This window comes from Notolepis coatsorum (assembly GCF_963971535.1).
Source record: "Notolepis coatsorum genome assembly, chromosome: 1".
Lineage (NCBI taxonomy): Eukaryota > Metazoa > Chordata > Actinopteri > Aulopiformes > Paralepididae > Notolepis > Notolepis coatsorum.
Window position 1 is genome coordinate 195,228,477 of NC_140165.1, and position 14,891 is coordinate 195,243,367.

At 42.8% G+C, this 14,891-nt stretch overlaps 1 protein-coding gene across 2 annotated transcripts in view; it reads left to right on the forward strand.

Annotated features, from left to right (window-relative positions):
* fchsd2 (FCH and double SH3 domains 2) overlaps positions 1-14,891 on the forward strand; it is a 376,153-nt gene that overhangs the window by 260,247 nt on the left and 101,015 nt on the right. For both annotated transcript variants that reach the window (XM_084325412.1, XM_084325413.1), the window contains exon 11: positions 10,982-11,098. In XM_084325412.1, coding sequence (XP_084181538.1) covers positions 10,982-11,098 — 117 coding nt within the window. The remainder of the gene's footprint in view (positions 1-10,981; positions 11,099-14,891) is intronic.

Sequence of the window (14,891 nt, forward strand, 5' to 3'; positions counted from 1 at the left end):
CCTGGTCCCAAGTTCTCCCCTTCTAGTTCCACCTAGTTCCTTGTCCCTAGTTCCCCTAGTCCCCGTTTCTCCTGTTCCCTAGCTCTCCCAGTCCCTAGTCCTCTCTCCCTAGTTCTCCTTGTCCCTGGTTTACCTAGTCTCTAGTTCCTCTGTCCCAAGGCGTTTCCCTTAACCTTCCCTTCGGCGTTCCCTTACTTTCCCTTAGTGTTCCCTTTTCCTGCCCGCCTCTTAAAGGCACCTTTCCTTCCCCTCATATTATATTCCTGTATTTGTGATTCTCCCTTAAAGGGACAGTGCCCTTTTCCCTGTATTTCCCTGTTGTTCAATAAATATCTGTTTCTTGGCAAACCATCATACCTGTCTTGTGTTGTGCGATTGGGGTCGGTTACAAACCATAACATATATCATGTACTGGATGGCCAGAAGTTAAAGTACAAGCGGTAGTGGTTTAATAATACCATACTTATCAATACAGTCAGGGAATTGTACCCCTCAGTTACAAACACCAATATGCTGTTTTACAGTATATCAATATGCTACAACCTTTTTTTCACCTCTGAATTATAGGGCTATGGCTTCCTATAGCATAGCTTTTTTGAGCTAACGTAACGTCATTAGTTTCCAACGGAGAGGAGAGAAAGACCTCGGCTCACAAGCAGCTCAAACTACCTGTTGGAATAAATTAATTGATTGATGTTTAACTTGTCCCTGTGTGTGTCCAGTCATTTCGACTAGCAATCGTTGTATATAACGTTACCACAGGATACCACTGTATTGTATTTAGTTGGTTAGCTATGTAGCTAATGTGGATAGCATTTTGAATAGCATCAATGCTAGCTGGCTGGCTACAGCTTTATTTACTAAATTATGGAAGCTTTTTAATCGTCAAGGTAAGAGAGGATTTGTCATGATCAACTGAAGGCGTATGCTATGGAACAATATGTGCTTTGGTTTTCATAAAAAGGCAAGCTATGTGACACTAATTATTTAGCTGATGTAAACAAGACAAACGTCTTTCTCTGGTCTGCATCCCCTTAACAATTGTGTGTATTGAGCCGTACTGTATTGTACCCATTCTGCAATCTGTTAAATAAAGTTTTCATTCATTCATTCATTCATTCATTCATTCATTCATTCATTCATTCATTCATTCATTCATTCATTCATTCATTCATTCATTCATTCATTCATTCATTCAGCTAATATTGATAGCATAGCTTGCTGGCTACGGCTCAACACCATACTATGGGGATACTATTTACTAAATTATGGAGGCTTTTTAATCGTCAAGGTAAGAGAGGATTTGTCATGATCAACTGAAGGCATATGCTATGAAACAATATGTGCTTGGGTTTTCAGAAAAAGGCCAGCTATGTGACGCTAATCTCTAGTTAGTATCGTGTATTGCATCAAGTGTAAGCACAGCAGAGCCCCCCTCCGCTTCAGACAGAGAGCACAGAGCATGTGTGAGCATGCATGTGTGTGCGCCTCGCGTCATCGGTTCAGGAGAAGCCGCGTATCGCTTGTAAATATGGTGACGCAATGGGGGGGCGTCTTCAGAGTTGCGCACTCTGGAGGCTGGTATCAAAAAGTACCGTCTTCAGGCTGCCAGAACGCAGTTCCGTGTGGCAGAACGATGCAAACGATCAAATACTTTGCCTAAAACGACCAAAATCGTCTTAGTCTGGACATGGCCTGAATGCAGGGGTTGATCTTCACAACAGTGGCGGCTCGTGGATGCTTCGCCACTAGGGGAGCTATACCAAACATTTTGCAAACATGTACAGTACCACGCAACCGACTCATGGCAAGACGTGAGCGATTCGACTCACGCTCACGGCAATGAATCGGCTCTTATGAACGAGTCGCTCAGCTGTTACTACAACAACACACAACCAGTCAAATAAAGTATAGTCTAATTCACAACTTGAAACAATATATAAATAGAAAAGTTAGAAACAAAACTCACTCCGTCTCCAAACACACGCAGATCTCTCCCTCTCTCCTTCTCTCTCTCACACACAGCGCGACGTGGAATCGATTCGTTACACAATCAGACCTATTATATACCAAGAATAACTTCAGTATGAGTACAGGGCTGTACACATATTTTGCATATTGTTAAACGAGCCAAGGCTAGCTATTAAACTATCGATATGAATCGAAAATCTGGGACCCTGATGTAAACAAGACAAACGTCTTTCTCTGGTCTGCATCCCCTTAACAATTGTATGTATTGAGCCGTACTGTATTGTACCCATTCTGCAATCTGTTAATAAAGTTTTCATTCATTCATTCATTCAAACATAGACGATATTGAACAAGCCATAATCCGCGTATTTTCAATCCGAGAGAGAGAGAGAGAGAGAGAGAGAGAGAGAGAGAGAGAGAGAGAGAGAGAGAGAGAGAGAGAGAGAGAGAGAGAGAGAGCGAGAGAGAGAGAGAGACTCACTGTTTAGTTGACACGTCCAGGGCTTGCCTTGATAAAGTGTATAATCCACTGTTGATTTATTCCAGACCACTGTCCACTGTGTCCAGACTGCATCCGCCATATAGCTTGTTAGCCATTGGTCACACAACACAAGTACTTCATTCCTTTGTCCATTTCCGCCCGAACAGACTGCAAACTACCTGGCGTTCTATCGCCATGCTCTAAGACAAACTCTAACCTTAACCAACTTTGAAAGAGTGCCTAAGCTTAACAGTCTAAAGAACTTGCAGTCACGGCACGCTCAGCTGCATGCATCTCACAACAACACAAATCTCTACCACCAACGGAGGACCAACCTAGGAATAAGCTAGAATTGGAACATTAGAAATTGGATTCGGCCAATCAGAGATCGTCTCTGTGAAATTCTGCTACGGAAAAAAATACTGGCGTCGGCCAATCAGAGAGCGTCTCCGCGAAATGCGGCTACAGAAATTCTTGACGCTACTGGCTAGACCGCTTCAAATCGCGCCCGGATTCCAACATAATAGTCATATTTCAACGCACAATGCGTTACGCACTGATTGGCTGCGCGTGATACAGCGATCAAACCGTGACGCGCACTCAGAGCGCTATCGCGTCTAGCCCGGGCCGAGAAATACAAAAAAATAATAAAAAAAGGAAAGGTGAGTCACTTCCTGTTCAAGAAAACGAGTATTTTTTTTTTAATATAATAACGTTATATTGTGCATTGGAAACACAAACATACTTAAAATGAGTCAATATTATTAATTTTAAACATGTTTATATTATTTATAGGGCTATAAAACTAAAAACTAAAAACTTATTTTTCTTGTTCTCTCATATAACCAGGGTAGGAGCTGAGGGGGGGCTGCGCCCGAGCGCCCCTAGTGGTAGAGCCGCCACTGCTTCACAATATAAACAAACTCTTTATTGCTGAGTAGTAGCGAGTAGCACGTAGCAAACAAAAGACGAGACAACTCAGTCTCTACAAAACACGATAGCACGTAGCAAACAAAAGACGAGACAACTCAGTCTCTACAAAACACAATAGCATATAGCAAACAAAAGGCGAGACAACTCAGTCTCCGCAAAACATGATGCGAAAAAAAATCACTAAACAGGGGGAAATAAATGGGAGAAAGCAAGTCTCCAAAACGGGATAAACTAAAGACTAGCACGGTGATTGACGGTGCTGCAGACACACGCATCAATGTATACTTTCAATGATTATTTCGCATGACAACAAAGCAAATGGCAAACGGACTTATTCCTCATGGCAGGAGTGATAAGTCGTAACTCACAAAGGTGTACTCACGGGTAGGTTGACGATCTGAGTAGTAAGCAGGGAGGACATATAAAGCAAACTAAACTATATATACCAGGTACCAATAGAGCAATCAGGGCAGATAGACAGGAAATTACCATCGGGTAACGCTAGGGCTTTTGCTCCCAGATGAGAGCAAAACCCCAAACGATACACTATACTATGTAACTATACCATATATACTATGCTATACTATAATATATTATATATAATACACTTTATATACTATACTACACTATAGCCAAACTATACTATATATATTATACTAGCTGTAACTAAGCACCCAAAGTTTATAATAACTAGGGTTGGGTACCGTTCACATTTGAACCGATACCGGTACCCTACGGCAGTGTTTCTCAACTGGTGGGTCGCGACCCAAAAGTGGGTCGCGGGGCCATTTTGAGTGGGTTGCGGATGTGTGTGTAAAAAAAAAAAAAAAAAAAAAAAAAAGAAAGTAAAAAGATTATTATTATTATTTTTTTTTTTTTAACTTTTTTTTCCCCATTACCTATCTTTGTGAAAGTGGCTTCTCAGCTCTGGTCCAGCTGAAGACAAAGCGGAGGAACAGATTGGACATTGAGCATGACCTCAGAGTTGCTTTGTCTACCATCACCCCAGACTTTGAGACTCTTGTCAGGAGCAAACATCATCCCCAGTTATCCCATTAGGTCCCTGCATGTTAAGCTAAGAAGTCTGCTAAGAAGGATATATTATTTATTATTATTATTATTATTTTATTTCATTGTGTTTTTAGCCCTTAGTTGCACTTTTGTTGCAACCCCAGTTATCCCATTAGTTCCCCCAAACGTATGTCTGTTATGTTAAGCTAAGAAATCTGCTAAGAAGCATAATTATTTATTATTATTATTTAATTTCATTGGGTTTTTAGCCCTAGTTGCACTTTTGTTGCAACCCCAGTTATCCCATTAGTTCCCCCAAACTTAGGTCTGTTATGTTAAGCTAAGAAATCTGCTAAGAAGCATATTATTTATTATTATTTTATTTCATTGGGTTTTAGCCCTAGTTGCACTTTTGTTGCAAACTCAGTTATCCCATTAGTTCCCCCAAATTTAGGTCTGTTATGTTAAGCTAAGAAATCTGCTAAGAACCATATATTATTTATTATTCTTTTATTTCATTGGGTTTTTAGCAATAGTTGCACTTTTGTTGCACTTTTTTGTGTTTATTTCATGTTTTGAAAGATTGCGTATTACTGCAAATATTTTTTCTTTTACATAAATCATAGTGGTTAAAAATGTTGGGTTGCGACTTAATGACTAAGGAAAATGTTGGGTCCCGAGGCTAGACCAGTTGAGAACCACTGCCCTACGGTACCTTTTTCCGGTATTTATATTATAACACCATTTTTATTTCTGTTGTAAAACTATACTAAAGTCTAAACTTCTCAATGTATACATTGTTATCACACCACACAAACTAAAACCCCTCCCTACCTCCCTACCTTCCTCTCCCAAACCATTCCTACAACGATTTTTTTATGTTGCATGATCATGTGTAATGGTTGTGATATCGTCACCTTAAACTTCGATGCCCCGAGGGAGTTTCGAACCCATGGTCTCCCACACCGCGGGCAACAGCACAGACCGCTATACCAAGAAGTTAACTCACTGCTTTGTAACGTGTCTATGTGTCTTTTGAGGGTGAGAGTGAGTTTAACCCATAGCACCGCTACTCGCCCCAGTCACTTCACAACATCTGATTGATTGATTGATTGATTTTTATTGTGGAGTATTATTTCCATCATGGTCCCTGATTTTGGACATGGACAGACATCATAAAACATAGAGCATCATAATAAAACATACTAAAACAGAGCATCATAATAAAACATAGAGCATCATAATAAAACATAGAGCATCATAATAAAACATAGAGCATCATAATAAATCAGATCATCATAATAAAAAACAGAGAATAAAACATAATAGCAACCCCTACAAAAAAAAAAAAACACTCCCTACCCTCTCCTTCCTATGGCTATTCTATACTTCACTGGCTAGCCATTTCTTTGTGGCACGTCTAAAACTTCCCCCCTCATCGCGACTGCGCTTCGCGGTACCATCCGTTACACATGTATACATTTATTATGTATTATTATTCACCTGGCCATCCTCAGTAAATACTATCAAACTCCTCTGACCTCATCTGGTCTTTCCAAAGACAAGAGATGGGACGTGCACACACACACACACACACACACACACACACACACACACACACACACACCACACACACACACACACACACACACACACACACACACACACACACACACACACACACACACACACACACACACACACACACACACACACACACACACACACACACACACACACACACACACACACACACACACACACACACACACACACACACACACACACACACACACACACACACACACACACACACACAGGGAGCATGGCTCATAGCAGACTTAATGATTTTAGAATATTTCAGATAATGAAATTAAATGTTTATATCATGAACTATCCAGTTAGTATTTATAGTGTACCATTTGGCGACTTTAAATCATTGAATGTAGAGAGAGAGGGAGTGATGTATTAGGTTTGAGTTTGAGCCTATTGGATGCCGTAGTTGACTCGAGTATGGAGCGCGATGCATGCATCAATATATATAAATGAACAGCCAATAAATGTGAAGTTATCTTTGATCCTCGGTTGTCAAGCCTTGTCAATATATCACCCAACCCCCCTTTCCTCACTAATGGAACTGGTGTCGTGGAGTCACTCTAGTTAGCTTATCTTAGATAGCAGCTAATGTGGACATGGCAAGGATGCAAAGCATGTTAGACACATTGGACATTGCTCGCACTGGTCTGTGTCTATTATGAAATGACAAGTGCGTGTCATTTAACTGAGCATATTAGATCTATCAATAAAAGGCTTCAATGTCAAAGGTTCAAATCATAAAATGTCCCTTTACGCAGACAATGTATTGCTACAGTATATCTAGTGGATATAGATACAACTATTCCACAGGTACTTGATTGTTTAAGACAGTTAGGCTATGTTTTAGGCTTCAAAGTAAACTTAAAATAAAATGGAGGCAATGCCCATTGGGGTCCTGGTGAGATCTATTCCGCCCGAAGATTTCCCTTTTCATTAGTCTACCAAATTAATTATATACCTGGCCATTTAATCGGACCATCCTTTAGAAAATTAAGCAAACTCGGCGGCTGAGTGGCGCAGTGGGCAAGGCACGCCACTAACGCAGGAGATACTGGTATCGAGCCCAGCTCTCGGCGTTGCTACCGGCTTGGCCGGTCGTCATACTAACACAATTGGCAGTGTTAGAGGGTGGGACAGCCGGTGGGGGGGGATTGGACGTTGTGGACAGCGACTCCTACAGGTCGGTTGGGTGACGCCTGTACAGCAGAAACAGGAAGTATCGGGGGCAGCGTGAGCCTCCCACGCGTTACTCCTCGCTACTGAGAGTTCGAGCTGTCTGGTGAAAAGATGTGACAGGCTGCCTCCTCGTGTACCGGAGGGGACACCCAGGGGCGTAGCTGTGGGGGGGGTAGCTTAGGATGATTCCAAGGGCCCAGCACTGGGGGGGAGGGGGGCCCAATTTTTTTTTTTTTTTTTTACTAGACATCACTCAGGTGTATTATTGATGCTCTCATTGATACTATGTTTGTTTCTGAAGTGTGTGTGTGTGTGTGTGTGTGTGTGTGTGTGTGTGTGTGTGTGTGTGTGTGTGTGTGTGTGTGTGTGTGTGTGTGTGTGTGTGTGTGTGTGTGTGTGATATATAGAGAGAGAGGGGGGGCTTTGGTAGACTATTGCATTGGTCCATTCATTGAAGATGAACGCAATGCGACATCCTTTACTAGGCTCACCCACCAACAGTGCAGGTGCTGAACTGCTGATCCGAATGTATAGGTAAAAACCATATTATGCGTTTTCATCAATAAAAAAATGTCCAAAAATGTTTTCGCTCGCGCGCTTCCGCGCGCTCGCATTCACTGGGGGCCTACAAATACATTCTTTCATGGGGCCCAGAATCTGGAGCTACACCCCTGGGGACACCTGATGCAAGGCTTCTATCCTCACTACAGCCGACCAGTGGGAGGCATAGTCTAGCAACGTTCAAGACGGGAGGGAAGAATTGGAATTACGAAATTGGGATGGGAGAAAAATAGAAAAATAAGGAGAAAGTGGATAAAAAAAATAAAAAATTAAGCAAACTTAAGATCACACCATTGTAGACAGCATACAAGATATCATGGATGGGGAAAATAAGTGTGCTAAAAATGTATATCTTGTGTGTACATAATATACTACACCTAAATGTAGAGTGACTTCACTGACACAATAAAGTAAAAAAAATTATTATAATAATAATAATAATGAATATCTTGCCAAGAAAGTTATACCCTTTACAGATGTTGCCCAATTTTATTCCAAACACACTGTTTGCTAAATTAGACCAAATGTTTACCAAATTCTTATGGCAAGGCAAGAAGGTGCAAATGAAAATAGGAGAAGTACACCAGCTGAAGAACCAAGGGGGGGGGGGGGGTATTGGAGTTCAAAATATTACATTTTATTACTGGGCGGCACAATTACGATACATGTATGAGTGTGTCAATCCAGACAAGGTGAACACAGGGATTGAGTTAGAGTCTACAAATTGTGGCCAATTGGAACTGAAAGACAGTGTTCATAAGTTACAAAAAGGCTAAATGTGAAGTTCAGAACAATTTTATTGCGTCAAACACGTTAATTACATGGAACAAAATTAAGATTGGCTTTACGTTGAGAGATCACTTCTCTGTATTGGCCCCAATAGCTATAGTAACCTGGATTTTTTTGCCACCATGTCAGGACTTTTCTGGAGGGAAAAGGGTCTGGATATGGTGTCAAGGATCTTTAAGGGTGGTAAGTGCAGTCTTTTGAGGAATTGAAGTCCAAATATTCATTACAAAATTCACACCTTTTCCACTACTTGCAATTGCAGCATTTCATATCTAAAAATATACAGACTCCAAATATTTATTTTCTAGAAGAAATACTGATATAACCCTTACCCGACAGATTTATATCATACGTGTATAATACTTTTAGTATTCAATCATGAAAAATACACTTTGAGCTATGGTACAATGAACTGTCACATCTTCTGTGTTTTCTAGCAGATGACGGAGAGCATTTAAAAATCAGACACAATGCTAAGCTTATCAGAATATTATTGTATATGGCAAGAAAGGTAATTCTTAAAGACTGGAGCTCCTTCAATAGATGACTGGTATGTGGAACTTTTGAGAACATTACCCCTGGAGAAGCTGACTTATACCATACATGACAATGTGAAGGGATTTGTCAAAATATGGCAACCGGTCATCAATGCGTTGGGCCACACTGGACTGAACCTTTTTTACCCACTTGACCGCCTTGGGGGTAAATACACAGGAGATTATATTATTTATTTATTTATTTATTTATTTATTTATTTATTTATTTATTTATTTATTTATTTATTTATTTATTTATTTATTTATTTATTTATTTATTTATTTATTTATTTATTTATTTATTTATTTATTTATTTATTTATTTATTTATTTATTTATTTATTTATTTATTTTTGTCTTGTTTTGTTCTCTTGTGTCTTTGTTTTGTTGGGGTGGGGAAGGGGCGGTTTTATGTACAAATGACATGTGACATTATTTTTTAATCATGCTGAACCTCAAGTATATACCAACTGCATCACAGTCTGGTACGGCAAATGCACTGCCTCTAACCGAAAAGTGCTGCAAACCGCCCATAGCATCACCGGTACATCATGCCCTACTTGGCCTACTATTTACTCTATCCATCACAAACAGTGTCTGAGGAAGGCACGCAGCATTGTCAACTGGTACGGTACAGGAACAGCTTTTTTCCCTCAGTTGACATCTCTGAACTCTGTGCCATGTTGACAGCCCCCCCATACCATATAAACTCTGACTATATATTTGTATGTTTACTGCATATATACAGTACCGGTATATCCATATTTGTCTGAATATACCTGCATACAACCCCTCTATATACTTACTTATACACCTGCATACAACCCATAGCTCTGTATGATGTTATCATATACCATATATATATTTATTCCTACCGCATATATATCTATCCACACCTGTCTGTATTTACCTGCATAGTCCTTTTACATATCTGTAGATACTACATCTATATTTCTGTATATATCCTACTCTTACTAGGTATGCTGCTGGCCAGTATGACTTCTACCATACTAATTTCACTCTACATAATATGATAATATTATACTACAACTCTGTACATCCATCTGACTAGCACTACAATACAGAGGTGTGGTGGTTACGTCATTGTTGTTTCCGGCCGGTCCACCTCGCTTGAAATCGTAATGTATTTCCCCATTGCCCATTTATAAATTGTCTCGTTTAAAACAAATAAAGCATGAACATTTGCATGGTGTACCTTTCTGTGCATATTCATCCACAATCTATAGCTCAACATGAAGATATTCACAATTAATCGTAAAATAATTACGTAAAATTTTATTTCAACCAAAAATGCTTAAACAATAATGTTCGTGATAGAAGGGAACTCATTTTGTGCAAAAATGGAAAGCTTGCCAATGTTCATGAGGCATAATTATTACAGTTCCCAATGATAAATCCCTAAACGGGTGGACTGCACGGTACTAATTTGTATATGTTGTACCCAGTTTATTCACCTGTACATTGTATATTGCTATTGCACTTTACTGTTACATTTGCACTCTGGTTGGATGCCAAACTTCTTTTTGTTGTACTGTACTGTTCTGTATAATGACAATACATTTGAATCTAATCTAATCAAATGCATATTATTTTCCATTTAATTTAGTCCTACTTAGAAATATGACCAATGCATTTTGACTGGTAGCTGAAGTTATGCCTTAAAAGCAAGTCATTTTGTGTGCTTCTGTTCCCGGGAAAGAAAATGTGTAATTTCTCGGGAACAATATTAATTACTAATGTAGTGTGTGTGTGTGTGTGTGTGTGTGTGTGTGTGTGTGTGTGTGTGTGTGTGTGTGTGTGTGTGTGTGTGTGTGTGTATGTGTGTGTGTGTGTGTGTGTGTGTGTGTGTGTGTGTGTGTGGTGTGTGGTGTGTGGTGTGTGTGTGTGTGTGTGTGTGTGTGTGTAGAGTCATCAGCTGGAGTCAGAGTCTGGTACGACAGAGGAACACAGTCTCAATAAGGAGGCCAGGAAGTGGGCGACCAGAACAGCCAGAGAACACAAGAACATCATCCTATACCAGAGAGTCAGTATAAATACACAGTATAAATACACACAGAGTCAATATATATATAACTCATGACAATGTGTAACGGTTCTCAATTGATCAGAGATTGAAGAGACGGAACTGCATTTGACCATTTATTGCCTATGGATGACACATAAAATACAATAACTGTATTTTTCTGGTCACTGCACATCTTGCATACCTCAGCAGACAGGTACAAGACTGCTCTTTTTATAATGTCTCAATGACACAGTATTTATAAAAGTACATGTATTTTACATTCTCATAACAATTAAAATAACAAACCCACTATTTTCCAATACAATGTACCACGACACAGTATCATAACATTCATTTGCAGGTCTATAAACCAAATTGGTAAACTTGCACGACCTGCTGGACATAGCAGGAAATGCATCAGTATAAATGAACAACAGATATAATGACGTCGAAAATAACATGTTTGCACTATGTATGGAGCCACATACCTATGGACGACACATAAAATACAATAACTGTAGTTATATTTCGTATGGCTATCGCGTCCCGCTCAAGCCTATTGAGATACCCCTTATCTCCTTGTACCTAGTGTACACCACCACGAACAATTTATGCACCCACACCTGACCGGGTCCCGCCTCTATGGAGGCGTAGCCTATAAGACCATGGTACTGGTCACAGGCGGCTAGGTGGTGTAGTGGTCTAAGGCACTCGCCACCAGTGTGGAGACGCTAGGATTCGCGTGTTCGAATCCAGCTCTCCACATTGTTTTTCAGTTTGGCTGGTCGTCCGCAGTAATACACATTGGCCGTATTACGGGGAGGGAAAACTGAAGGGTGGGGATCGAACGTTGTGAACAAGCGACTCCTACAAGTCGGTTGGTGCGCCTGCGCAGTAGAATCAGGAAGTGTCGGGGGCAGCGTGAGCCTCCCACGCGTTACTCCTCGACACTGAGAGGTCGAGCTGCGCAGGTGAAAAGATGCGACTGCTGTTACCTCAAGTACCGGAGGGGACTTGTGCTATGTATGACTTAGTCCACATTGCAGCCGGCTTGTGGGAGGCAAGAAACAGCGTTCGTGACAGGGGAGGGTTGAATTGGATGATACGAAATTGGGATGGGAGAAAAATATAGAAAAAATGGGAGAAAAAGTGGATCAAAAAAAAAAAAAAGACCATGGTACTGGTCACCAAACACCCTTCCTCTATTTTCGTTCCATCATACTGGATGCAATGCACCTTATGTAACTAGTAGTATGAAAAAGATTGGAGGAATTGCGTAATGTTGAAAGCTTACCGGAGGTTTGCGTGCCCCTGGCATCTTCGAGGCATGTTTCAGCGACACGACGGGCCTATGTTGATGTTCCTCATCTGTCGGCAGCCAGATCAAGGTGCAGCGTACAACGTTGGCTATCGAGCCGGGTTGTACAACGGTGAGCCCTGTGTCATTAGGCACGGGTATTAGTGTTAGTAATGCTGGGTTGTTGTTACACAACCATGTTGTGTGTCGGCGCCATGGGGGGATGGTTTGGTGAACGTTCACTGCGGTGAACGGGTTCCAAATTGTCCTGCAAGCGTGCTGTTAAACAACTAATGCTAGCTACATGCTAATACTAATGCTACATGCTGAACTCTACTGCTACGCTGTTCTAATGTCTCCGCCATGAGATGTTGTCACTTCTCCCTCCTCTTGCCCGGTTCATCAATGAAGGTCAGTCGGTAGCTGATGTGGGGGTTTTGCTGAGTCCTATTTACCTTTTTACGGGTAAATGGGTTGACAACAGGGTAGGCCGTGGCTAGGTAGCCTAGCCAGGTACGTTACCCTTGTGTTCCGGCGGGGTCTGTTGAACGGTGTCCCCATCTGGGAGCCGATGCGTGAGCTCGGCGGTGTAGCAGTAGAGCTATACTACTGCAGGATGGGACTTAACGGCGGGTTAGGGCTCAGCTGGCTAGTTCCTATCCACATTGGCGTCGGGTAGTGGGGCTATGGGTCCAGCCGACATTGTAAACATGTTGCGTGTTGTGCGCAGGCGGTTGTTGATCTGGGTTCCACATCGCCTCACGCTAGGCTGTAGTAGTGTAGTGGGACTGTTTTGTTCTGTCACTCTGCTATGAGAAGGTCTGTCTATGCTACAGCTTTCTCTCCTTTCAACCATTCATGCTGAAGGTCAATCGGTGTCTATTGGGGGAGTATGCGGGGGGGGGCTTTGTTTACCTTTTTTGGTAAATGGGCTAAGCTAGGGCTGGTGTGCTGTTGTGAATATTTTGAATGAAGGCGGGACTAGTTAGTTCTGGTCCGCCTCCCCTTAACGTTGTGTATATGGGTTTGCTCATTCTACAGTTTTGTGGTTTAGTTCTTTTATTCATTTAACCCTTTCATGGTGCACACCACAGTGGAGGTTGCTGTTTGCAACCACCAATGGTGCTCCGTGTTAACATCAGTCCTTTGCTTTTGACATATTGAAACAGTGCCCCGCCCGGCCGACGCCATGGGTGGGTCAGCCTGGCGAGTGGCTGGTGGGCTGCTAAAGCCTGTACCGCCACGGTATGGAATTGGCAGCGATTAGAACTGGGTTCGAATTGCTGTTTTTTCTATTAAAAAAATGGTGTCTGGTGGCGGGGCCTTGAGGGCCAGCCGACGTCAACACATCGCGCGAGGTTGTTGACGTTATTAGCTTTGACCCAGCCGCAAGCTATAACCACTCAGGGTTCCCCTCTCCGCAGGGGATTTTGGTCTTCTGCTGGAGCGTGGGCGGTATTGTCCTAGGCCCCACACCGCCTCACACCGCGCAGCCAGAAGAAGAGAGCACGGCCTCGTCAGCGGCGATGACGAGGCCCTCGACAGGCGGCCATGTTTTCCCCCCGCCGGAGGTATCCTGGGTGTTGAATCGACAGGTGTCCACAAGGCCGAGGGATCGGCCATGTTGGATGGGTTCGGCTTGAACACCAAGCCGTCACCGTCCTGCCGCGAGCAGCCCGCTCTCCGATCACTCCCTCCCCCAACACCAGCGGAAAAAGTGGGCTCTGATTGTTTCCTTTGGCTGCGGGCCGCGTGCCTTCGTTGAAGCGTGGGCTGCCCCACTTTTCGCTTCTCATGGGGACAGGGGCTGACACCCAGTTGATGGCTGAGCCTGGGTCTGTCCGTGAGAATGTTGTGCTGTCAAGCGGCTCCCACACCATAAGCTGTGTTGGTTGAGCCTGGTGTTACGTCTGTCAACTATAAGTGTTGTAAGCAGGGGGGCTCGAAACCTTTTGAGGCACACAGTGCGGGCTTCCCCGGCCTCGCCTTCGCCAGGCCAGGTATCATGTTGGTGCCTCCCACTCCTGAAAGATTGGCAGTGGTCTTGCAGGCACGCGTGATTTGGGTGGTAGTAATATCACTGCAGGGCTACGGTGTGTAGGAACCCATGGGGTCCTTACACCTTGCATATCCGGCTGCAGAACAACTCCTCAGCATGTTCTGGAGGGGTGTTCAGTGGGGGGGCTTTTTTCACCAAGAAAGCCCCCCGTATCAAACCGGCCCTTTCTGTCGGGGTCCCCCCTTGGGTGCGATTGCCTCATGGGTGGTGTCAGGGTCAGATGTCCCGACACGGAACGCTCTGCTCGCACGGTTCCAGGGTTGGCTACGCACAGCGGGGGGACCAGGCCAACTATCTACAGTTCCTGGCGGACCTGCGCCACATGGCGGCGGGTGCGTTGGGAGTGTCATCACATATGACTACGGCAGTACCATATGTCGAGGTGGATGGAGAGAACGCTGAGGCGGGGACTTGTGTTTACACAACTGTCCCATGGGAAGGTTCAGCATTTTTTG